A 27,503-nucleotide genomic window follows, 5' to 3' on the forward strand; every position below is an offset into this window, starting at 1 on the left:
ACAATAAAGAGACTTATGTATTTTTGCATGTCCAAGACATACATCAGCACAGCAAACCAGTCCATGTTTAGGACTAATCATCAGCCTCTGGAAGCAAGCAATGAAGATTTCTGTTATCAGACAACAAGCCGAGATCTTGAAAACTGTAGAAACTTTAATTATAGGAGGAATAAGTGTTTGCTGAAACTAAATTGCCTGTAAAATTAGGAAATCCAGATGTGCAAATGTATAAAAATATATTTTATTTTTAACAACATACTTAGAAAAGACTTGAGAATGCAGCACACTTTATGTTAAGTCATGCTGAGCTCATGGACAATATTAATAAATATGATCTGCCACAGATATCATGCAAATAATTGACAATTATGTAAAATATGTTTTTAAAAAGTAATAGTCCAAAGAATTATAATTAGAAATCTACCCAGATAAAATCTTTCACCAACTATAATTATAGTTGGTAAAAGATTTTATCAGGGTAGATTTCTAATTACCGTAGTTAATCGCCACCAGTAGGTAAATATGTAATATTCTATGTCAATTCATTCTTCTACAGAGCTGCAAATGCCCTGCATAAGCATACACAGTGAAGGAAATAATTATTTGATCCCTTGCTGATTTTGTAAGTTTGCCCAATAACAAAAACATGAACAGTCTATAATTTTAAGGGTAGGTTAATTTTAACAGTGAGAGATAGAATATCCAAAATAAAATCCAGAAAATCACATTGTATAAATTATATAAATTTATTTGCATTTTGCAGAGAGAAACAAGTATTTGGATCAGATCCCTCTGGCAAACAAGACTTAATACTTTGTGGCAAAACCCTTGTTGGCAAGCACAGCAGTCAGATGTTTTTGTAGTTGATGATGAAATTTGCGCACGTCGGGAGGAATTTTGGTCCACTCCTCTTTGCAGATCATCTCTAAATCATTAAGGTTTTGAGGCTGTCGCTTGGCAACTCGGTGCGTCAGCTCCTTCCATAAGTTTTCTATGCGATTAAGGTCTGGAGACTGGCTAGGCAACTCCATGACCTTAATGTGCTTCTTTTTGAGCCACTCCTTTGTTGCCTTGGCTGTATGGTTTTGGTCATTGTCATGCTGGAAGACTCACCCACGACCTATTTTTAATGTCCTGGCAGAGGGAAGGAGGTTGTCACTCAAGATTTTACAGTACATGGCTCCATCCATTGTCCCATTGATGCGGTGAAGTAGTCCTGTGATCTTAGCAGAGAAACATGGCCAAAACATAATGTTTCCACCTCCATGCTTGACAGTGGGGATGGTGTTCTTTGGGTCATAGGCAGTATTTCTCTTCCTCCAAACACGGCGAGTTGAGTTAAGGCCAAAGAGCTAAATTTTTGTCTTATCTGACCACAGCACATTCTCCCTATCACTCCCAGAATCATACAGGTGTTGATTGGCAAACTTCATATGGGCTTGCACATGTGCCTTCTTAAGCAGTGGGACTTTGCGGGCACTGCAGGATTTTAAGCCATTACGGCGTAATGTGTTCCAAATAATTTTCCTGGTGACAGTGGTTGGTCCCAGCTGCTTTGAGATTATTAACAAGTTTCCCCTATGTAGTTTTAGGCTGATCTCTAACCTTAATCATGATCCTGGATACCCCACGAGGTGAGATTTTGCATGGTGCCCCAGATCGATGTCGATTGACACTCATTTTGTATTTCTTCCAATTTCTTACTATTGCACCAACAGTTGTCTACTTCTCACTCAGCATCTTACTTATCGTTGTGCAGATCTATGATCTTGTCCCTGACATCCTTTTTGGTCTTGCCCATGTTGTAGAGGTTAAAGTCTAAGGCTATGTGCCCATGGGACTCTGTATCTGCGGATTTTTCTGCAGCTAAATCCGCAGCATTCCCCCGGAATCCGCACCTTTTCATAGGTGCTGATTTTGTGCGGATTTGTCGCGGATTTGGTTGCGGATTTTGCGATTTTTTTACATTCAATTGAATAGGCAAAATTCGCAGGTAAATCCGCAACAATAATTGACATGCTGCAGATTTTTCCGCACGAAAATCCGCATGATTTCCGCTGCGGAAAAATCCGCAGCGTGGGCACAGCATTTCCCAAATGCCATAGAAATGGCTAGGGAGTAGCTTTGCTGCAGATTTCTGAAAAATTTGCGGCATTTCCGCGAGAAACCCGCGGCAAAATCCGCGCATTTTCCGCAGCGTGGGCACATAGCCTAACTGATTGAGTCTGTGGACAGGAGTCTTTTATACAGGTGACAATTTAAGACAGCTGTTATTAATGCAGGTAACAAGTTGATTAGGAGCATCTAACTGGTCTGTCTGAGCCAGAACTCTTAAGGGATCAAATACTTATTTCTCTCTGCAAAATGCAAATACATTTATTTCTGATTTTCTGGATTTTATTTTGGATATTCTCTCACTTTTAAAATTAACCTTTAAAATTATAGACTGTTCATGTCTTTGCAGTGGGCAAACTTACAAAATCAGCAAGGGATCAAATAATTATTTCCTTCATAGTACTTAAAGGAATTGTCCACTTAAAGTAATTTATCACCTATTCAAAATATAGGGGGTAATTTGTTTTCACTGGACAATACTTTTAAAATCTGTCATCAGGATTTACTACTGTCATCGACCACCAGTGCTTTATCAGTCTCTTAGAAAGCTTGCTATCATGCCCTTATTACAGCAAAGTGTAGCAGCAGTTTTGCTAACAATATTACCATCATCATATATAAAGTACCTGTCTAGGTGAGTGTCTAAAGGGGCTGTACCTCATCCAGGAAGCGCTAAGCAGAATCCGCAGTAATCAGGTCCAAGAAGGCATAATTGATATCTCAGCAAATTCATGAAGGACAGGGATTTGCTGGGACGTCAATCACGTTTCTTTGGGCATAATTACTTGGCTTGGCTATTCCTGGATGAGGTAAAGCCCCTTTACGCAGAAACAGTCCTTTATATACTGTATGATGAGCGGTAATATTACACTACAGTTTTTGCAAAACTTTTGGGACACTCATGTTCACACATTCATGATACATGAATGTGTGAACATGGACCTGCATTACTGCTAAGGAAAATCTAAGAAATATGATATATTTAGCATATATAAATGGCCAATTGTATATCTGCCCAGTGGCCACTTCACGGCATATCTCGCAACTGTAATATCTCGTAATGTCACACATACATGGTTTCCATACTTTAGCATTATCAGAGTGCAAACTGTATTTTTTTGTATTTTATGTCATGTTCAGTTATGCACCTGTTCACACCTCAGTTTGGTGAGTGCAGTCAGTCTTTTTGTCTACAATCATAAATGGACATGCTGTGGCTCAGAAAGCTGCGCCGCATGTCAATTTACACTGTGGAAAAAAGAAGCACAATAGGCATGGGATTTCTTTAAATCCCATCCACTGTGCTTGTACTGTACAATGCAGCATTTTTGACAAAGCGAAATCACACTGTTCAAAATGCTGCAAACATTGATGGTGGGAACGTACCCTAAGAGGCTGATACAGTGCTAGTGGTTCATTATAGAAGTAAAACCTGCTGACAGATTCCTTTTAGAGAGATTTCCCAAATATTAAAAACATTATGTAAATGGCAGAGATTTAAAAGCAATAAAATCAGGCATACTCACCTGATCAAACCACTTTAGATCCAGCACAAGGCACTCCTATCGTCCATGCCTAGACCAGAAGTAAAGACATCCTGTACTCGGAAAACATCTTGTACTCGGATGACGCCTCGTAGTTGGCTTATGTCGCCTCTTTCCAGTAAACTGGCAGCTGCAGCCAACGTCAGGCCTCAGCAGTCAGGTGAGTAAAGTACGGAATATTATGGCTTCTGGTCCTGATGCAGGCTACCAGTGCGGTGACTGTTGATTCCACAGAGGATAGAGGAGATGAATATGCCTGATTTAATCATGTGCAATACATTCCTGCCATTCAAACTTTTAGCTGCTAGGATTCATTACTAAAGGAAACTTAGTTTACTGCATACTCATACATCTACCACGATAATAACACAGTATGTGGTAATCTCTATCTAGTGTTGTCTCAAGGATGTTATAATTTTTCTATGGACTTTATATGCATGGAATATTACTTTACTCTGCCATATTATTAAATATTTAGACTTTAATCCAGTGTACATGGATCAACATGAATCTTTGTTAAGACAAGGAGTCTCCAATAGACAGCAAATGTTTCCTGTATAGACTTGTATTGGTCATTAAATTAAACAATTCCAGCCGGTGAAGTGCAAGCTCTTCCTTTATCTCAGATATCTCCTTGAGCAGAGAGCCCGAAGACAGTTCTAATTGTGTGATCTGGATGCCAGGTTCTAGTAATATCTGCTGGGCCTTAAGGACCAGATTAATTTGAACTAACAAACCCAAGACAGCGGCATGTACATGGGAGCAAGCAGAGGCTCTCAGTGATGAAGGCGATATGCATCCTGGAAGAAAAGAAAAGGTAGAACAATTTGGTAGAATTAGGAGTTGTAGGTTATATGAAAAAGAACACAATGAGAGTAGACTTATCTAAGTGCTAAAATGCATTTATCATTATTACAGGTGATTTTATATATATATATATCTATATATATAATTGCCTTATTCTGTCTGTCTGTCTGTCTGTCTGTCTGTCTGTCTATCTGTCTGTCTATCTGTCTGTCTATCTGTCTGTCTGTCATGCTCCGAAATTGTGTCCTTACGGTGACACAAAGCTGATTGGCCGCTGGGCTCGCCATGGCCCCGCCCCCCCACACGGATTGCCCTCTCGCCCCGGCTCTCTGCAGGCCCCGCCCCCCTCACGCAATGCACGCTCGCTCTGGCCTAACTGACACGGGGCTCCGATTCCCAGGTGAGTACACACACACACATCAGATCACACTCACTCTCACACACACCTCACACATCACATCCACACATCACATCCACACACACCTCACACATCACAACATCCTGGGATATCGCTTGCTTCTACACCGGCTCCGTCAGGATCCCGGCAGCGCCAGACATAACCTTGCGATGCTGGGATCTTAACTGAGGCCGTGAAAGCTGGTAACCATTATACACATCGGGTAACTAAGGTCCCTTAGTTACCCGATGTGTATCATAGTTACCAGTGTACACCGGCTCACACTCACTCACACATCACACACACATCACATCGCATCCACACATCAAGGTCCTGCAGCTGCGGAACATACATAACATAACAGCACACACACACAAATCAGATCACACTCACACACACCTCACACATCACATCGCATCCAAATACTCACAACATCCTGGGATATCGCTTGCTTCTCGGCGGCGATATTGTGCTGTGAGCTTCCAGGACCTGACGGAGGATCACATGGCCAGAAGCATGTGATATCCCCGGATGTTGTGAGTATCAGCGCGTATGTGCAATATCGTCAGTGTCTGTGTGTGTGAGTGTATGCGATCGGTCGGGTGTGTGTGAGTGTATGCGATCGGGTGTGTGTGAGTGTATGCGATCGGGTGTGTGTGAGTGGATGCGATCGGGTGTGTGTGTGAGTGGATGCGATCGGGTGTGTGTGTGAGTGGATGCGATCGGTTGTGTGTGTGAGTGGATGCGATCGGTTGTGTGTGTGAGTGGATGCGATCGGTTGTGTGGGTGAGTGGATGCGATCGGTTGTGTGGGTGAGTGGATGCGATCGGGTGTGGGTGAGTGTCGGCAGAGGAGCACGGCGTGCTGGAGGAGGCTGGGAGCAGAGAGGCTGATCTTGGGGAAGGCTGGGAGGGGGAGGCTGATGCTGAGGGAGGCTGGAAGGAGAGAGGCTGAGCAAACGTGCTCCATCCGCCATACTGCGCACTCCCCATCGTGCTGCATCCCCCATGCTGCGCACTCCCAAACGTGCTCCATCCGCCATGCTGCGCACTCCCCATCGTGCTCTATCCGCCATGCTGCACACTCCCAAACGTGCTCCATTCGCCATGCTGCGCACTCCCAAACGTGCTCCATCCGCCATACTGCGCACTCCCCATCGTGCTCTATCCGCCATGCTGCACACTCCCAAACGTGCTCCATCCCCCATGCTGCGCACTCCCAAACGTGCTCCATCCGCCATGCTGCGCACTCCCAAACGTGCTCTATCCGCCATGCTGCACACTCCCAAAAGTGCTCCATCCGCCATGCTGCGCACTCCCAAACGTGGTCCATCCGCCATGCTGCGCACTCCCAAACGTGGTCCATCCGCCATGCTGCGCACTCCCAAACGTGCTCCATCCGCCATGCTGCGCACTCCCAAACGTGCTCCATCCGCCATACTGCGCACTCCCCATCGTGCACCATCCGGCATGCTGCGCACTCCCAAGCGGATGGAGCATGATGGGGGGTGCGCAGCATGGCGGATGGAGCACGTTTGGGAGTGCGCAGCATGGCGGATGGAGCACGTTTGGGAGTGCGCAGCATGACGGATGGAGCACGTTTGGGAGTGCGCAGCATGACGGATGGAGCACGTTTGGGAGTGCGCAGCATGACGGATGGAGCACGTTTGGGAGTGCGCAGCATGCCGGATGGTGCACGATGGGGAGTGCGCAGTATGGCGGATGGAGCACGTTTGGGAGTGCGCAGCATGGCGGATGGAGCACGTTTGGGAGTGCGCAGCATGGCGGATGGAGCACGTTTGGGAGTGCGCAGCATGGCGGATGGAGCACGTTTGGGAGTGCGCAGCATGGCGGATGGAGCACGTTTGGGAGTGCGCAGCATGGCGGATGGAGCACGTTTGGGAGTGCGCAGCATGCCGGATGGAGCACGTTTGGGAGTGCGCAGCATGGCGGATGGACCACGTTTGGGAGTGCGCAGCATGGCGGATGGAGCACGTTTGGGAGTGCGCAGCATGGGGGATGCAGCACGACGGGGGGTGCGCAGCATGGGGGATGGAGCACGATGGGAGGTGCACACCTCCCCCCAACACACACACACACGCGCACTGCACAACACACACACACTAGGAATCACAAACAACGCCCTACACAGACACCCACACACACAGACAACGCTGCACACACAAATATACGCACATGCTGCACAACACACACATTGCTCAAAACATACCTCCCCCCAAAACACACCACACACACAAACCGCACAACACACACACACACACAACGCTACAGACACACAGCGCTCCACAAACAACGCAACACACGCAACACACATACAACACCGCTCTCACCCCCCGCGACACTCAGAACATGTACAGCGCCCTACACAAACACTTGGTAACTACACACAACAACATATATATATATATATATATATATATATAACAAAAATCATACATGAACTACACAATACGTAAATTCTAGAATACCCGATGCGTAGAATCGGGCCACCTTCTAGTATATATATATATATATATATATATATATATATATATATATATATATAATTAATATATATACATACACACACACACACACACACACACACACTGGAGTGGGTACAGAAAGTATTCAGACCCCTTTACATTTTTCACTCTTTGTTTCATTGCAGCCATTTGGTAAATTCAAAAAAGTTCATTTTTTTCTCATTAATGTACACCCCATCTTGACAGAAAAAGCAGAAATGTAGACCTTTTTGCAAATGTATTAAACAAGAAAAACTGAAATATCACATGGTTATAAGATTTCAGACCCTTTGCTCAGTATTGAGTGCACCCTTTTGACCTAGTACAGAAATGAGTCTTCTTGGGAATGATGCAAAAAGTTTTTCAAACCTGGATTTGGGGATCCTCTGCCATTTTTCCTTGTAGATCCTCTCCAGTTCCGTCAGGTTGGATGGTGAACATTGGTGGACAGCCATTTTCAAGTCTCTCCAGAAATGCTCAATTGGGTTTAGGTCAGGGCTCTGTCTTGGCCGGTCAAGAATGGTCACAGAGTTGTTCTGAAGCCACTGCTTTGCTATTTTAGCTGGGTACTTAGGGTCATTGTCTTGTTGGAATGTGAACCTTCGGCCAAAGCACCCCGGATTTTCATCCAGGATATCTCTGTACTTTGCTGCATTCATCTTTCCTTCAATTGCAACCAGTCGTCCTGTCCCTGCAGATGAAAAACACCCTCATAGCATGATGCTGCCACCAACATGTTTCACTCTTGGGATTGTATTGGGCAGGTGATGAGCAGTGCCTGGTTTTCTTCACACATACCGCTTAGAATTATCACCAAAAAGTTCTGTCTTCATCTCATCACACCAGAGAATCTTATTTCTCATAGTCTGGGAGTCCTTCATATGTTTTTTTGAAAACTCTATGTGGGCTTTCATATCTCTTTCACTGAGGAGAGGTTTCCGGCGGGCTACTCTGCCATAAAGGCCCGACTGGTGTAGGGCTGCAGTGATAGTTGACTTTGTGGACTTTCTCCCATTTCCCTACTGCACCTCTGGAGCTCAGCCACAGTGATCTTGGGGTTCTTCTTTACCTCTCTCACCAAGGCTCGTCTTCCACGTTTGGCTGGACGGCCAGGTCTAAGAAGCGTTCTGGTGGTCCCAAACGTCTTCCATTTAAAGATTATGGAAACCACTGTGCTCTTAAGAACCTTGAGTACTGTAAAAATTCTTTCGGAACCTTGGCCAGATCTGTGCCTTGCCACAATTCTGTTTCTGAGCTTCTTGCGGAGTTCCTTTGACCTCATGATTCTCATTTGGTCTGACATGCACTGTGACCTGTGAGGTCTTATATAGACAGGTGTGTGCCTTTCCAAATCAAGTCCTAAAAGTTTAATTAAACACAGCTGGACTCCAATGATGGAGTAGAACCATCTCAAGGAGGATCCCAAGGAAATGAACAGCATGTGACTTAAAAACAAAGGGTCTGAATACTTATGACCATGTGATATTTCAGTTTTTCTTGTTTAATACATTTGCAAAAATTTCTACATTTCTGGGGGTTTTTTCTGTCAAGATGGAAGGCAGTGTACATTAATGAGAAAAAAAATGAACTTTTTTTGAATTTACCAAATGGCTGCAATGAAACAAAGAGTGAAAAATTTAAAGTGGTCTGGATACTTTACGTATCCCACTGTACATGCTGTCAGAAAAAGGATTTCAGTGTAGTGCCAAGGACTGTACAGGAATTAATTGATGCCCTAATCCATATCTAGGAAGAGAGCCTCCAAAACACCATCCGCTGTCTCATCTGGAGCATACCCAGATGTGGTTAAGAGTGCTGGGAGCCATATGTACCACTGGGTCACATTATGAGTTACTGTGATGAAATTCACACAGATTGGATCCAGCTTTTACTTTGATTTTCAAGATAATTTGAAATCCAAACTTTAAAGTGAGTCTGACATTTGATTCATGCTGCCCACACTGTGGGCAGCATGTATCAGGCACTGTCTGTATGAACTCAACCAGATATGATCGATTCTGAAGCAGTGCAACGTTTCAGAGACAAAACACTTAAAAGTCATTGGGCACTAAGCCACACTGTAGACTAGTGGGACAGGCGGGTCCCAGGTGGCTTCTTCCTGCTCGCTGCCCAGGACTGACAGGTGTCTGTCTATACGTGCACACAGGTAGAGGCCTGTCAATTGAGGGGCACCGGATAGGGAGAAGTCACTAGGAATCCGCCTGTCCGACTAGTCTTCATTGCAACTCAGTCCCCGGTGGCTATTAAAAGTTTTTCTCTGAAACGCCGCAGTGCTTTAGATTTGATGATACCTGGTTGAGATCATACGGCCAGTGCCTGATACATGCAGCCCAAGGATTGGACATCATGTTCACTAGAATTGGTTGATTATGTTGGTTTCTACACTGTGTGCACAGTTATTAGGCAGTTTGTATTTTTGATCATTAATTTTATTATTGAACAACTACAATGCTATCGGTTCAAAATGTTAATAAATATGAATATTTAAAGAAAGTCAAAAAGGAAGGTTTTGTCTTGGCCAATTTTCACACGTTTACCATTCGGTGTGTTTTTTTACCTCAGGATTTTTAAGCCAAAACTAGGAGTGTGTAAATAATGCAGAAGTGGTGCCCGTGTTTCTTTTATACTTTTCTTCCAATAATTCCACTCCTGATTTTAGCTGACAAATACTGATTTAAAATACTGACTAAATACTGAACCTGTGAATGTGGCCTTAAGAGAATCTTTATGTGTGCATAATTATTGGGCAGCTACTGGGGTTTGTGTACACCTTGCATTTTTTCATGTTTTTTTTTCTGCACAATGTCACAAAACCTGAGGGAATTCCTAGTCTCAGCAAAGTGAATGAGATTTCTGAAGTCTCGGGCACATATTGCTTAATTTTTTCTTGCAAATCTATACCAGATTTAAATCTGCAGCATGTCAATTCTTTCAAAGTTTTTGCTCCAGATTACATCCGAACTAATGAATGGGAAAAATGCATGCAGAAAATGTACAAATCGTAAATGAGGGCACATACCCTTAAGCTGGGGCCACACGGGGGATTACTGCGATCCCCTCGCATGACACTCGGCTCACGCTGGCAGTACAACAGAGCCAAGTGTCATGCGAGTGTCCCTGTGACTGAGGTCTGTTCGTGCAAGCGGAGTACCGCGAGTGCAGTGCGATTTTTCTCTCGCCCCATTGACTAGAATGGGTGAGAGAGAAACAATGATCGCATTACAATCGCAGCATGCTGCGATTGTTTTCTCGCTCTGAGTAGGGCTAAGAAAATAAACATGTGCGCTGACACGCAGGCTAATATTGGTCCGAGTGGCATGTGATTTTTTTATCGCACCCCAATCGCACCGTTTTTCTCGCCGTGTCTTAGGCCTTAGTGTGCAAATAATTATGCAATTGAATGAAAAACGTACATTTTCCCATCTCAATTGTTTATTTTCATTTGTTAAAGTGAGAGTAATACAGGAAACCATGGGTGTATGATCCTGCCACGAGGAGGCTCACACTATGCTAAAGAAACGTTAGCTCCTCCTCGGTAGTATCCACCAACCAGAGACAAGCTGGTCAGTTATGTGAAAGCATTAGGAGAAGCAACTTTAAATAAAATACAAACTGGTCCATCAGAAAACATTTAAAAAAGAGCGGATGCTATGTTAACCAATGAAGGTTGAGAGAAAGATTTTACGAGGAGTACCCAAAATCTAGTTTTCACCATTTTTTCATTGGCGGACATATGAAACCATGAGAAATCCCAAAGCAGTTCCCAAGGGTGGGAAAAAAGGACTAGAAAACAGAAGATCCTGAGATTAGTATCCAGATATCCATAAGTCAAAAAACAGGGGAGCATTAAAGATTAATACCCCACATACCACACACTCTGTAAATAAGACTGAAAACAGGTGAAAAACCAGAGTAAAGTGCAAAAGTAAGTGCTTTTAATAATGAAACTGGCACAAAGGGAATTTGGCAGAACAATCCATGGACATATGTGAAAAAAATCATCAAATGTAGAGCTTTTTAACATAACCAATGCAAAGAAGTACAACAAACATGGGTACAATAAAAGTCAAGATGCATAAGAAAGGCACTATGCCCAGATCCACATAAATAGTGTAACACTAGTATATAGGGCAACGAATATTTGCAATGTCAGGTTCAAGTGGTGAAAAAAACCCCCGCAGAGAAGGGAATTTTGTTTACTTACCGTAAATTCCTTTTCTTCTAGCTCCAATTGGGAGACCCAGACAATTGGGTGTATAGCTACTGCCTCCGGAGGCCACACAAAGTATTACACTTAAAAGTGTAAGGCCCCTCCCCTTCTGGCTATACACCCTCCCGTGGGATCACGGGCTCCTCAGTTTTAGTGCAAAAGCAAGAAGGAGGAAAGCCAATAACAGGTTTAAAGACAAATTCAATCCGAAGAAACATCGGAGAACTGAAACCATTCAACATGAACAACATGTGTACTCGAAAAAACCAAAAATCCCTAAGAAAACAGGGCGGGTGCTGGGTCTCCCAATTGGAGCTAGAAGAAAAGGAATTTACGGTAAGTAAACAAAATTCCCTTCTTCTTTTTCGCTCCTAATTGGGAGACCCAGACAATTGGGACGTCCAAAAGCAGTCCCTGGGTGGGTAAAAGAATACCTCGTGATAGGGCCGTAAAAACAGCCCTGTCCTACAGGTGGGCAACCGCCGCCTGAAGGACTTGTCTACCTAGGCTGGCGTCCGCCGAAGCGTAGGTATGCACCTGATAATGCTTGGTAAAGGTGTGCAGACTCGACCAGGTAGCCGCCTGGCACACCTGCTGAGCCGTAGCCTGGTGCCGTAATGCCCAGGACGCACCCACGGCTCTGGTAGAATGGGCCTTCAGCCCTGAAGGAACCGGAAGCCCCGCAGAACGGTAGGTTTCAAGAATTGGTTCCTTGATCCACCGAGCCAGGGTGGATTTGGAAGCTTGCGACCCTTTACGCTGACCAGCGACAAGGACAAAGAGTGCATCCGAGCGGCGTAAGGGCGCCGTGCGGGAAATGTAGATCCTGAGTGCTCTGACCAGATCCAACAAATGCAAACCTTTCTCAAATTGATGAACTGGATGAGGACACAAGGAAGGTAATGTGACATCCTGATTGAGATGAAAGGGGGATACCACCTTAGGGAGAAACTCAGGAACCGGGCGTAGAACCACCTTGTCCTGGTGAAACACCAGGAAGGGAGATTTGCATGAGAGCGCCGCTAGCTCGGACACTCTCCGAAGAGACGTGACCGCCACTAGAAAAGCCACTTTCTGTGAAAGACGAGAAAGGGAAACATCCTTCATAGTCTCGAAAGGCGGCTTCTGGAGAGCAATTAGAACCTTGTTCAGATCCCAGGGCTCTAACGGCCGCTTGTAAGGAGGGACGATATGACCAACTCCTTGCAGGAACGTGCGCACCTGAGTAAGTCGTGCTAGGCGTTTCTGAAAAAATACAGATAGCGCTGAGACTTGTCCTTTAAGGGAGCTGAGCGACAAACCTTTTTCCAACCCGGATTGCAGGAAGGAAAGAAAAGTAGGCAATGCAAAAGGCCAGGGAGGAACTCCCTGAGCCGCGCACCAAGATAAGAATATCTTCCACGTCCTGTGGTAGATCTTGGCGGAGGATGGTTTTCTAGCCTGCCTCATGGTGGTAATAACATTTCCAGATAATCCTGAAGACGCTAGGATCCAGGACTCAATGGCCACACAGTCAGGTTCAGGGCCGCAGAATTCAGGTGGAAAAACGGCCCTTGAGATAGCAAGTCTGGTCGTTCTGGTAGTGCCCATGGTTGGCCTACCGTGAGGTGCCACAGATCTGGGTACCACGATCTCCTCGGCCAGTCTGGAGCGACGAGGATGGCGCGACGGCAGTCGACCCTGATCTTGCGCAGCACTCTGGGTAACAATGCCAGAGGTGGGAACACATAAGGTAGTCGGAATTGCGACCAATCTTGAACTAAGGCGTCTGCCGCCAGAGCTCGGTGATCGTGAGACCGTGCCATGAAAACCGGGACCTTGTTGTTGTACCGTGACGCCATCAGGTCGACGTCCGGCATCCCCCAGCGGCGACAGATCTCCTGAAACACGTCCGGGTGAAGGGACCATTCCCCTGCGTCCATACCCTGGCGACTGAGGAAGTCTGCTTCCCAGTTTTCCACGCCTGGGATGTGAACTGCGGAAATGGTGGAAGCCGTGTCTTCCACCCACGTTAGAATCCGTCGGACTTCCTGGAAGGCTTGCCGACTGCGTGTGCCACCTTGGTGGTTGATGTATGCTACCGCTGTGGAGTTGTCCGACTGAATTCGGATCTGCTTGCCTTCCAGCCACTGCTGGAAGGCTTGTAGGGCAAGATACACTGCTCTGATTTCTAGAACATTGATCTGGAGGGTGGACTCTTGCTGAGTCCACGTACCCTGAGCCCTGTGGTGGAGAAAAACCGCTCCCCACCCTGACAGGCTCGCGTCCGTCGTGACCACCGCCCAGGATGGGGGTAGGAAGGACTTTCCCTTTGACAATGAGGTGGGAAGAAGCCACCACTGAAGAGATTCCTTGGCCGCCTGAGAAAGGGAGACGTTCCTGTCGAGGGACGTCGACTTCCCGTCCCATTGACGGAGAATGTCCCATTGTAGTGGACGCAGATGAAACTGCGCGAAAGGGACTGCCTCCATTGCTGCAACCATCTTCCCTAGGAAGTGCATGAGGCGTCTCAAGGGGTGTGACTGGCCTTGAAGGAGAGATTGCACCCCTGTCTGTAGTGAACGCTGTTTGTCCAGCGGAAGCATCACTGTCGCTGAGAGAGTATGAAACTCCATGCCAAGGTATGTTATCGATTGGGTCGGGGTGAGATTTGACTTTGAAAAGTTGATGATCTACCCGAAACTCTGGAGAGTCTCCAGCGCAACGTTCAGGCTGTTTTGGCATGCCTCTTGAGAGGGTGCCTTGACAAGTAGATCGTCCAAATAAGGGATCACCGAGTGACCCTGAGAGTGCAGGACTGCTACTACTGCTGCCATGACCTTGGTGAAGACCCTTGGAGCTGTCGCCAAACCGAAAGGCAGGGCTACGAACTGAAGGTGTTCGTCTCCTATAACGAAGCGTAGAAAACGCTGGTGCTCTGGAGCAATCGGCACGTGGAGATAAGCATCTTTGATGTCTATTGATGCTAGGAAATCTCCTTGAGACATTGAGGCGATGACGGAACGGAGGGATTCCATCCGGAACCGCCTGGTTTTCACATGCTTGTGGAGCAGTTTTAGGTCCAGAACAGGACGGAAAGACCCGTCCTTTTTTGGCACCACAAACAAATTGGAGTAAAAACCGTGACCTTGTTCCAGAAGAGGAACGGGGGTCACCACTCCTTCCGCTTTTAGAGTGGACACCGCTAGCCGCAGAGCATCGGCTCGGTCGGGAGGTGGAGAAGTTCTGAAGAAGCGAGTTGGAGGACGAGAGCTGAACTCTATCCTGTACCCGTGAGACAGAATGTCTCTCACCCAACGGTCTGTGACCTGTGGCAGCCAAATGTCGCCAAAGCGGGAGAGCCTGCCACCGACCGAGGATGCGGAGAGAGGAGGCCGAAAGTCATGTGGAAGCCGCCTTGGTAGCGGGTCTTCCGGCTGTCTTTTTTGGCCGTGACTGAGTTCGCCAAGAATCTGAGCTCCTCTGATCCTTTTGAGTCCTTTTGGACGAGGAGAATTGGGACCTGCCTGAGCCTCGAAAGGACCGAAACCCCGACTGTCCTCTCCTCTGTTGGGGTTTATTTTGTCTGGGCTGAGGTAAAGATGAATCTTTACCCTTGGAGTGTTTAATGATTTCATCTAAGCGCTCCCCAAACAGTCGGTCACGAGAAAATGGCAAACTGGTTAAACACTTTTTGGAAGCAGAATCTGCCTTCCATTCTCTTAACCACAAGGCTCTGCGTAAAACTACGGAGTTGGCGGACGCCACTGCCGTACGGCTCGTAGAGTCTAGGACAGCATTGATCGCGTAAGACGCAAATGCAGACATTTGAGAAGTTAAGGGTGCCACCTGCGGAGCAGATGTACGTGTGACCGTGTCCATCTGTGTAAGACCAGCTGAAATAGCTTGGAGTGCCCATACGGCTGCGAATGCTGGAGCAAACGACGCGCCGATAGCTTCATAGATGGATTTCAACCAGAGCTCCATCTGCCTGTCAGTGGCATCTTTAAGTGCCGCCCCATCTTCCACTGCAACTAAGGATCTAGCTGCGAGCCTGGAGATTGGAGGATCCACCTTGGGACACTGGGTCCAGCCCTTGACCACGTCTGGGGGAAAAGGATAACGTGTATCCTTAAGCCGCTTGGAAAAACGCTTATCCGGATAAGCGTGGTGTTTCTGGATTGCTTCTCTAAAGTCAGAGTGGTCCAGAAAAACACTTAATTTACGCTTGGGATACCTGAAATGGAATTTCTCCTGCTGTGAAGCTGTCTCCTCCACAGGAGGAGCAGGGGGAGAAATGTCCAACATTTTATTGATGGACGCTATAAGATCATTCACTATGGCGTCACCATCTGGTGTATCCAAATTGAGAGCGGTCTCAGGATCAGAATCCTGATCAGCCATCTCCACCTCATCATACAGAGAGTCCTCCTGCTGGGACCCTGACCAGTGTGATGAAGTCGAGGGCCGCTCATAGCGAGCTCGTTTAGGCTGTCTGGGACTGTCGTCCGTGTCAGAGCCATCACCCTGGGATGCAAGAGACACCCTCGGATCCCGGAGCTGTTCCGACTGAGGGGGACCAGGGAGCAATGAGTTAACAGTGTCCATGGCCTGAGGTACTGGTCTAGACTGCAATGTTTCAAGAATTTTAGTCATAGTCACAGACAATCTGTCAGCAAAGACTGCAAACTCCGTCCCTGTCACCTGGACAGTATTTACAGGAGGTTCTGCCTGGGTCACCTCCAGCAGAGGCCCCGGCCGAGCAAGTGCCACAGGGGCCGAGCACTGCACACAGTGGGGGTCAGTGGAACCTGCCGGTAGAACAGCCCCACAAGCGGTACAAGCAGCATAGAAAGCCTGTGCCTTGGCACCTTTGCTTTTTGCGGTCGACATGCTGTTGTGTCCTCTGAGAATCTAGGAGGGTATATAGCAGAGGATCCCCAGCGACCGTACAGTGCAATGTAAAGCTGCAAGCATAAAATACAATATACACTTCGGCACCAGTGGGGTCAGCCCTTGAGGGCAGCTTACCGCCCGCTGAAAAGCGGGTGTGTGGGCACCAGAATCCCGTGTCTGGGTCTCCCAGTCTCCTCTCTCCAGCTCAGACTGCACACAGGAATGGCTGCCGGCGTCCTGTGAAGAGAGGGATCGTGGGCGTGCCTCAAACAAAGTGCGGGAAACTGGCGTCCCACTGTGCCCAGTGTGAGGGCTGGAGTATGCAAAGCAGACTCCAGCCCTCTGCGCTGACATCCTATACAGCGTCCCGCCCTTCCCCTGACTGGCAGGCCTGGGGGCGGGAACGAAACGAAACTAGGCCGCAGAAAGCCGGGGACTCGAGTAATAAGCGCGGCCGTGATATATGCACGGCCAGCGCGGAAGTCCCCGGCGCACCACAAGTCCCAGCCGCGCCGCAGCGCTGACAACAGTGGCCGCGCGGCAGTTTCAATACATGTCCCCTCTCAGCAAAGCTGTAGATAGGAATGGCACCAGCCCGCAGCGCTGTTGTCCCCGGCGCACTAACACACCCAGCAATGCTGCAGTGTGCGCGCGGACTGTACGGGGACACAGAGTACTTTGTCGTAGCAGGGCCCTGTCCCTGACGATACTCCGCTCCATATCCAGCAGATTCCCCAGGGGCTGTGGACGGAGCACGGTCTCTGTGCCTGGAGACCGGTAAATCCCACTTCACCCAGAGCCCTAAGGGGGATGGGGAAGGATGCAGCATGTGGGCTCCAGCCTCTGTACCCGCAATGGGTACCTCAACCTTAACAAACACCGCCGACAAAAGTGGGGTGAGAAGGGAGCATGCTGGGGGCCCCATATGGGCCCTCTTTTCTTCCATCCGACATAGTCAGCAGCTGCTGCTGACTAAACAGTGGAGCTATGCGTGTATGTGTGCCTCCTTCGCACAAAGCATGAAAACTGAGGAGCCCGTGATCCCACGGGAGGGTGTATAGCCAGAAGGGGAGGGGCCTTACACTTTTAAGTGTAATACTTTGTGTGGCCTCCGGAGGCAGTAGCTATACACCCAATTGTCTGGGTCTCCCAATTAGGAGCGAAAAAGAAAATATATTTTGCACAAAAAATATTGCACACTGCCCTAGCAGCATAACATGGTAACATATATAAACATCACTGAGCCATCATATCCATGTAAGTGTAGTCATAATCAGGACATTTAAAAAACACCTGGACCTGAATGGATAAATAAGTCATATAAAATACTAAAAGTTGTTACAAATGAAAAACAATGCTGTATAGGACCGAAGATATTTAAATATAAGGTGCAGCAAATAAAAGGGGGAGTGTAAAGCCCCACAGAGATATATATATATATATATATATATTGCATAGGAATATTGCCCATCACCCTAGCTGCTATCATGTGGTACGATATAGCCGCATCACAAATTTGTCATACCCATAGATGCCAGCAAAATGTCCAATGGGTGTCCAGGGTCCTGGTTGGTGCACCCGCGCCAGCCGTGACGGCGCAGGTATGTGGGCGGTCTGGCGCCATGTTTAAAAACGCAGTCAGTATGCACTCCTCTATTCCCCTCTGATGAAATGATCACATTCTAAGATCGTGAAACGTACGTCAGGGTCCAGGTATCAGGGGACCTCTCTGCTGCTATCCATTGGACATTGTGCTGGCATCTATGGGTATGACGAATTTGTGATGCGGATATATCGTACCACATGATAGCCGCTAGGGTGATGTGCAATATTCCTATGCAATATATATATATGTGGGGCTTTACACTCCAACCTTTATTTGCTAAACTTTATATTTAAATATCTACGGTCCTATACAGCATTGCTTTTCATTTGTAACAACTTTTAGTATTTTATATTATCCATTCAGGTCCAGGTGTTTTTTACATGTCCTTATTATGACTAAACCTACATGGATATGATGGCTCAGTGATGTTTATATACTGTATGCTACCATATTATGCTAGCTAGGGCAGTGTGCAATATTTTTGTGCAAAATATATTTCTGCAGGGGTTTTTTTTCACCACTTGAACCTGACATTGCAAATATTCGTTGCCCAATATACTAGTGTTACACTATTTATGTGGATCTGGGCATAGTTAGTGCCTTTCTTATGCATCTTGACTTTTAGTGTACCCATGTTTGTTGTACTTCTTTGCAATTAATTGGGAAAAAGCTGTATATTTGATGATTTTTTTCACATATGTCCATGGATTGTTCTGCCAAATTCACTTTGTGCCAGTTTAATTATTAAAAGCACTTTTGCACTTTAAGTTACTGTCACACATAACGAGATCGCTAGCGAGATCACAGCTGAGTCACGGTTTCTGTGACGCAGTAGCGATCCCGTTAGCGATCTTGTTATGTGTGACACCTACCAGCGATTAGGCCCCTGCTGTGAGATCTCTAGTCATTGCAGAATGGTCCAGGCCATTTTCTTCAAAGGTGATGTCCTGCTGGGCAGGACACATCGCTGTGTTTGACACTGTGACAGGGTCACAGTGACTGCTGAGATCGTTATACAGGTCGCTACTGCGACCTGTATTGTTCCTGCATCGCTGGTAAGATCTGACTGTGTGACATCTCACCTGCGACCTCCCAGCAACTTACCTGCGATCCCTATCAGGTCGGATCGCTGGTAAGTCGTTGTGTGTGACTGGGCCTTTACTCTGGTTTTTCTCCTGTTTTCAGAAGATCCAGAGATGAGATTCTCAGGGCAGAACCTGTCTGACAAAATTGTAAAAGAAAAAACTCTTCAACCTAAGCCTGAACTGCCAAGCAGAAGGTAAGAAGAGGAGTATTTAGTAGAAGCTGGAAGGGAGATTGCCGGTAACTAGGAGACAGTGTAGAAGCTGGCAATGGAGGCCTGACCACAACGGTCCAGGAGACCCCAGAATTAGGAGGAGAGAACCGGTGCACTAAAGAGCGTGCTCTATCCCTTGCCAAATGTGCGTCCAATAAGGCACAGTGAATCTAGATTGGAAGACCATAATGATGGCTCTTTGGAACATGGGCGAGGAATCTAAGGAGACTGTTCTAGACAGATCGTAGCCTGGAGGCACACTTTGAGCAGACATGATAGGTCTTACGAGACAGGACAGAGGACAAAAAAGGAAAAGAACAGCAAGAAGGTGGGAAGAGAGGATATATACGTAAGTGTAAGAGTATGACATCAAGAGAGGGGGCTTTCCTGCTTAGATAATGAATGCAAAGATTGAAGTTTCTGATGATGAACATCGCAGGCCTGGATACCCTCTGGGAAGACAAGTAAAACACCCTGGATGTAGTCAAATTGAGATCAGGGCTGCTCTGCAGAAAAACAAACCTGGATGAGTGACGTCAAGTAGGCAACCACCACAATGATGATGAGATGTGAAAGCGACTAGCTCAGAGTTCCAGATGAGGAAGGAGAGGTTTACTGACCCTATCCGCGATCCTAATATTCTGGGTTCTGGAATAGGCTCTAACAACTGAGCAAGTTGGGCTCCCTTACAGCGTATATCAAAGGACAGAGAGATCGAAAGACTAGAAGGAAGGGAAGGAAACTGTTCTACTGAAAGAACTCCTGCACATGTGAATAGAAACGTATTACAGGCTACTGAGCCCTAGGTCGGAAGGAGACTACCTTGATCTGAAGAGATCGAACCCAAGAGGAAAGACTGCTCTAAGAGACTAGAAGAGTCTCGCATCAGGCTAAAGAAAAGAGCCTTGAAGGCTATAACATCAGGATAAGAAGATTAGGAGTCCTCAATAGTATATGATGGTTATGTCACTGATAGGAATCTCGTCAGGCCACTGGACAAGAATCTTAGCCAAGGAAAACCAGTGAACTGAAAAAGAGACTAGGTGTCTTGTTGGTTTTGGAAATAGAGGAGAAAAGGGATCTCCAAGTCTGTGAGACAGAAGCAGCCGTGGGTTATCTGGGGGTTAATCTTGATAGCGGAGACTCTGTCCTGGAACGTATAGACAGATACATCAATTTGCAAGCTTGAAGACTGGAGAAGAAAAAGCAGTACCATCCAACCACTGGATCCGGAAAACAGAATGACTGGGCACGAGGGCTGACCCTGTGAATTGCAGGGGCAGGTGAAATAGAGAGTCCGTATATTAGTATTGACAATCTGGGTAACACTCCCTGGAAATACTGAAAAAGGATACAGATTCTTGTAGCAGAACTTGGACTTCACTGCGATCAGCTATGTGGTTAATGGTAGAAGGTAGGTCTCAAACACTAAGTAGGAGATGGTGAGCCTGACTCACTGGATAGTGAACACATCACTAGGAGAGGATAGAGGACTTAGGCTGCTGCCGCGATCGAACATGTGGGTCATGGTAAATATCAGAATGAGTCACTGTATAGTGGGCAGAATATTTGGTTCTCCGCCATGTGGATCGCGGCAGGAGGTGGAACAAACTGGAAAGTGGACAAAGCACTTGGATCTCTTTTGTAGACCACATGAGGATAGTGGCAGGTAGTGAAACTGACTGAATAGTGGAAAGATCATCTGGACCACTGCTGTGGGCAACAATGTGGTTATTGGGAGATTGTGAGAATGCCTCACTAGATAATGGACTGAGCAGTGGAACCGCTGTGTTAGCCATGTGCCTCATGGACAGAAAGGAAACCAATTCATTGGATAGTAGACAGTGCACTTGGCACGCTGGTGTATCAGGCATATTCGTGCGAGATGCTGGGTCTGTCTTATTTCATGGTGGACGAAGCACCAATCCCACTGCTATATCTGGCATGTAGTGAATAGTGGATGGAGCACTACTGCTGCATCAGGAATGTGGTTTGTGGTAGATGGTGGACAGAATCCTAGGAGCGCTGTAGTATCAGACTTCTGATTTGTGGTAGATAGTGGTTCTGACTCACTGGATAGGCGACACAGCACTAAGAAGGCTGTAGTATTAGGCATATCATGGGTAGTAGATAGTAGCTGACTCCCTGAATTGTGAACAGAGCACTAGGAGCACTTTTGTATTAGGTATGCAATTCGTTGTAGATCGTTGTTTTGAATCACTGGATAATGGACAGAGCACTAGCAGAGCTGTAGTATCAGGCATGTAGTACATGGTAAATGGTGTCTCTGACTCGCTGGATAGTAGGCAGATCACTAGTAGCGCTATAGTGTTAAGGCCCCGTCACACACAGAGATAAATCTTTGGCAGATCTGTGGTTGCAGTAAAATCATGGACATATTGATCCATTTGTACACAGCCACAAACCTGGCACTGATTGTCCACAATTTCACTCTAACCACAGATCTGCCGCAGATTTATCTCTGTGTGTGACAGGGCCTTTACACATGTGGTTTGCGATAGATGGTGGCTCTAACTGGTTGGATAGTGGACAGAACACTAGGAGCACTGTAGTATCAGGCTTGTGGTTCATGGTAGATAGTGATACTGAATCACTTGATAGTGGACAGAGCACTGTTGGTATCAGCCATATGGAATGTGGAAGGTTATACTTCTGACTCAGTGTGGTTAGTGAACAAAGTACCAGGCGTTTATCAGTAGTAAATGCTCCATGCAGTGGTCAAGCTAGGAATGAGAGAGTGCAGGGGCGGAGGACATATTGGGGGCCCCAAGAGATATATTACATGTATACAGAAGGCAGAATCCAGAAAAACTGCCCTGGAACAACTAACTGTCTGTTATCCATCCAGGGAGGGGAATAGTGTGCTTTTATTAATGAGGCTCATAGGGAAAATATGTGTGCTTGACTTTTGACAGAGGAAAATGAGCCAGGGGGAGAGCGCTGACTACCTTAGTTATGGAGCCTGTGTCTCTGAAGACCTGCCAGGGAGAAAACGTGATCCCAGGAAGCCTGGAAAGGCAGGGCAGTACAGCGGTGCAGAAAAAAGAAAAAGTACGATCCAGCACTATAAAACCTTACTTTTATTGAAGAATCATAAAAGACATGTGAAAACAGGACATAGACAAAGGCCACATTGGTTTACGTGTTTCAGGGTATTCACCTCTTAGTCATAACCTGACCGGTGCGTGGCACTGGAGTCTGAAGTAATGGTGCCGAGGAGAGCAGAAGAGGGGATGAGCCGGAAAACGAGGCCACGTTGCTACTTGCCTGAAGGGAGAGGTGGGTCCGAGTGATAGGGCGGTGGGAGGGAAAGAGAAAAAGTGGGCAAAAAAAAGCAGGCAAAAAAAAGGGGGCACAAAAATCCAAAGTGCACAACTGGTCGGGGCAACTGAGGGCATGACCTTGCTGGAGGAGAACGTCACGGCCAAAGTCGGGGACTAAATTATTACTGCTAACGGTCGGCAGGACCAGGGCGATATGGGGGCAGCAGTGGCGCCCGCGAACATGGAGTAAAATCCAGAAAAGGGGCTTAGGAACCCTGCTGGGACACCCTTACAGTCTCAATAGCAATATATCCATTTTATATATCCCAGAGGAGCATTGCAGCTATAAGTCTCCTCACTGGCATGCCAGATTGGTGTGTCTGTCTCTGCAAGGAGAAAAGTTTTCCCCTTAAGACCCCATCTCAGCTTCTCATACAGCCAGATAAGATCTCATACTTTGCACTGATAAGGGACAACCACCCGAAACACTGTCTGCAAATTGATGTTCTGATCTGTCATAAATATGAGAAGGTTTGTTAAAAGGTCACTTTTGACTTTTAGGATTGCTACATCCAATAGGTGGCACTAGAGTTCATCACTTTTTTTTTTTTCAACACATTTATTGCGACCCTGCTGACTATTTGCAACTAAATTTTTTAAGGTTCTGTGATCACGCCCTAATATCTCAGCAATTTCAAAAGTGCTGCAATGGTCTGTAAGGCCGGTTTCACACATCCGGCTTTTCGCCAATTTGCCGGATACGGTGCACGCCAGTACACTGTATACAGTACAATGTCAGCGCCGCAACGTCTGGGTCACATGCTCCGGTCACATGACAGCATGTGGCCGGCACTTGTCGCACTGCCATTGTACTGTATACCGTGTATTGGAGTGCGCCGTATCCGTCAAATCGGCGAAAAGCCAGATGTGTGAAACCAGCCTAAAGGCCCTGTCATACACAGAGATAAATCTGCGGCAGATCTGTGGTTGCAGTGAAATTGTGGACAATCAGTGCCAGGTTTGTGGCTGTGTACAAATGGAACAATATGTCAATGATTTAACTGCAACCACAGATCTGCCAAAGATTTGTTCCTGTGTGTGACGGGGCCTGAAGACTTAACAATTTTTAACTTTTAAAGTCAGTTAAATCTCATTTTTGGCCCATTTTGCCTAAACAAAAAAACAAGCTGCCTAATAATTCTGCACACATTGATAAAAGGTGTTGTTATCCTTAGGTCACATCTCTTTAACTAAACAAATACACACTAGCCAAGATGCTTCAAACCAGCCATTGAAGTTTAAAGAGTTGGAAAATATGCATAAACATGATGATCTGTTTCACAATTGCTCATACAGCGTACTGAGTGCTGTTTTATAAATATTTTCTCAAATTCCACATTTTATATTAGTAAAGATTTTTGTCTCAAAAGTATTGTTCATCACGATCCGATTTTTGATTTAAACATTCCCTTATATTTTTTTGAGCACTATATATGTGTCTTTAAAGGATTACACAACTCAAAAAAAGAAAAAATGCCAAGAACCATTGAATTTAGTGTATATGTTACCATTTCGCTTTGGCTAGACACAACCTCATGCTTGTCCTCTCCCAGTTCCTACAATGTTACTTACCCTGTTCTTTCACCCAGCTGTGCCATCTTTGTATCTGCTCTCTCACTTGAATGGCTGTACTTTCTGCCCACTGGAGCACTACAGAACATAGAAGTGATTCCTGAGCCATAAGATCCAGCAGCTCTTGGATCACTGGACATAGCAGGCTACAAAGAAAGTTCAAGTCCGCAAACACATTTGGCACATCTTCCTCATAAAGTGACATTGACCTGCAAAAACAAGGACCATTTATATTTTAGATGGAATACATACACCCTGTTTCCCTAATAAGATGTACCTAAAAAAATAAGCCCTGGCATAAATTTACAGAATTTGTGGAGTATGCTTGAAATACCGTATTTTTCGTTTTATAAGACGCACCGGATTATAAGATGCACCCCAAATTTAGAAATAAAAAAGGTAAAAAAAAAAAAATGGGGTCCGTCTTATAATCTGGTGTTGTCTTACCGGAGGTGGGCAGCAGCAGTGGTGGAGTGGGGCTAAAGGAGGCAGAGGATGTGCTTGCAGCGGCGGCGGGTCAGTGGTGATAGCGGCGGCGGGTCAATGGTGGCAGCGGCGGGTCAGTGGTGGCGGTGGTTGAGTGGTGGAGCAGCCCGGTGCGGCAAGTGTCTCAGTCTGTCCGCGGTCTGGGCTTCAAAAAAATGGTGAAAAAAACCTTGCTATGCACCCCAATTTGGGATGTATTCCATCTGTCTAGATTTTGGCGGTTGGTGACTGTTCACATTAAGTCATCAGGCCTTGCCCACAGGCTATTTACTTCATGCAGCATTTGCTTGGACCTGTCCCGCCCACAGCCATGACTCAGTCATGGGTACGGGATTGAAATAGACCAGGTGAGTGCTGCTAAGAGCAGTTCTACTATTCATATGTGAGGCCGTATGGCACATTTTATAAAAATATTTTAGTGTAGGACTGCCTCAAATGAGATTTGCCGTGACGTGGCGAGGCAGCTCAAGAAATTGCAATTTTTTGCTAAAAATCTCAAAATTTTTATAATAAGTACAGTTTGGAATGTTTAGTGCTGAAGTGCACATTTGGTGCTGGCTTTTTGTTTTTTCTTCATTGAATTGGTCGGTGGTTGACCTCCACCTTGCTATGCACCCCAATTTGGGATGTATTCCATCTGTCTAGATTTTGGCGGTTGGTGACTGTTCACATTAAGTCATCAGGCTTTGTCCACAGGCTATTTACTTCATGCAGCATTTGCTTGGACCTGTCCCGCCCACAGCCATGACTCAGTTTGGAATGTTTAGTGCTGAAGTGCACATTTGGTGCTGGCTTTTTGTTTTTTCTTCAAAAAAATGATGCCCAGAGCAGTGCATGCGCAGATGGAGCTCTCATCCAAGAGCTCCATCTGCGCACACGTTGACTCCCGACGCCATCATTTGAAGCCGGGACCGCAGACAAACTAGGACACCCGCCGCACAGCCTCCACAGTCCGCACAGCCACCCGGCCACACAGAGTGGCAGCCAGCAGGCCGCCCACCCACCCGCACAGAGAGGCAGCCAGCTGTCGGCACCGTCAGGCACCCAGCCACCCGCACGCACAGACAGGCACCCTGCCGGCCGCCCGCACACACAGGCACCCAGCTGCCCGCACGCACCCGGCCGCCTGCACACAAGAGAACACCCCCCGCCAATTCACCTCCCGGTAAGCTATATTCGGATTTTAAGACACACCCCTCATTTTCCTCCCAAATTTTTGGGAGGAAAAGTGCATCTTATAATGCGAAAAATACGGTATAAACCCTACCCCCAAAAATAAGCCCTACTTAGAGTCAAGGTTGGTGTTAGGTGGGAGTCAAACTGCACAATTTCTTAGTGACCCCAGACTTTTAAGGACCCCAACAGTTGTATTCCAAGGTTAAGATTGTTTAACCCCTTCACGACCGGCTGATTTTTCGCTTTCCGGGTTTTTTTTGCCATTCTTCTTCCGAGACACGTAACTTTTTTATTTTTCAGTCAATATGGTCATGTTTAGACTCATTTTTTTGCGGAACGAGCTGTACTTTTAAATGAAACCATAGGTTTTACCATATAGTGTACTGGAAAATGGCAAAATAATTGCAAATGCAGAAAAATTGCAAAAAAAGTGCAATAGCACTATTGTTTTTGAGATCTTTTATTCACTGTGTTCACTATATGGTAAAACCGATGTGTGGTTGTGATCGGTGCGAGTTTGTAGACACCAATCATGTATAGGTTTACTTTTATCTAAGGGGTTAAAAAAAATTAGAAGTTTGTCCGAAAAAAGTGGCGCACGTTTTATGCCATATTGCGTGACCCGTAGCGGTCTCATTTTTCGGGATCTGGGGCTCAGTGATGGCTTATTTTTTGCGTCTCAGGCTGACGTTTTTAATGATACCATTTTTGCGCAGATGCTACGTTTTGATCGCCTGTGATTGCATTTAGCGCAAAATTTATTGTGACCAAAAAAACGTAATTTTGGCGTTTGGATTTTTTTTGCCGCTACGCCGTTTACTGATCAGATTAATTGATTTTATATTTTGATAGATCGGGCATTTCTGAACGTGGTGATACCAAATATGTGTATATTTTTTTTAACCCTTTAATTTTCAATGGGGCGAAAGGGGGTGATTTGAACTTTAAGGTTTTTTTTTTTTTTAATTTTACTAGTTCCCCTAGGGGACTGTAAGGATCAGCAATCTGATCGCTCTGCCATATCTGCTGATCACAGCTACACAGCTGTGAATAGCAGATATGCTCATTTCATGTCTCACCCAGCTCTGGGTCGGTTGAAACTGAAAGTGAGTCATGTGAGCTACAGGAGTCATCACATGACCCTGTGCTACCATGACAACCACCGGAAGTCACGTGATGTGACTTCCGGTATCGGACAGTGAGTAAATGTTTAACCGCCGATGCCGTTATAATGGCGCTGTCACATATTGACAGCGCTATTTAAGGTGTTAAACGGCACGGGCAGATGATTCTGCTCGTGCCTAGTAGGCACACCTCTCAGCTGTAAAAATCAGCTGAGATGTGAGCCGATCGCTGCAAGCTGCCGGCAGCAGACCGCGGGCAGTAACACTATGACCGCTAGGACGTAATATTACTGCCCGCGGTAGTTAAGGGGTTAAGGACCTTTGATGACTTCACAGTCATTTGACATGATGTGATCAAAGGTCTCAATTACAGGAGACTAAAAGAACTGAACAGGAGACAGGCCG

General features: G+C 46.2%; 1 protein-coding gene across 1 annotated transcript in view; it reads right to left on the reverse strand.

Moving 5' to 3' along the window:
- Positions 1 to 282: 282 nt before the first annotated feature.
- The window catches only part of LOC142249593 (tRNA (32-2'-O)-methyltransferase regulator THADA-like), a 150,924-nt gene continuing 123,703 nt past the window's right edge, over positions 283 to 27,503 (reverse strand). The window contains exons 30-31 of the mRNA XM_075321304.1: positions 24,313 to 24,521; positions 283 to 4,459 (exon numbers count right to left, since the gene is read on the reverse strand). Coding sequence (XP_075177419.1) covers positions 4,176 to 4,459; positions 24,313 to 24,521 — 493 coding nt within the window. The 3' untranslated portion in view covers positions 283 to 4,175. The remainder of the gene's footprint in view (positions 4,460 to 24,312; positions 24,522 to 27,503) is intronic.

The sequence above is a fragment of the Anomaloglossus baeobatrachus genome, chromosome 1 (assembly GCF_048569485.1).
Source record: "Anomaloglossus baeobatrachus isolate aAnoBae1 chromosome 1, aAnoBae1.hap1, whole genome shotgun sequence".
Lineage (NCBI taxonomy): Eukaryota > Metazoa > Chordata > Amphibia > Anura > Aromobatidae > Anomaloglossus > Anomaloglossus baeobatrachus.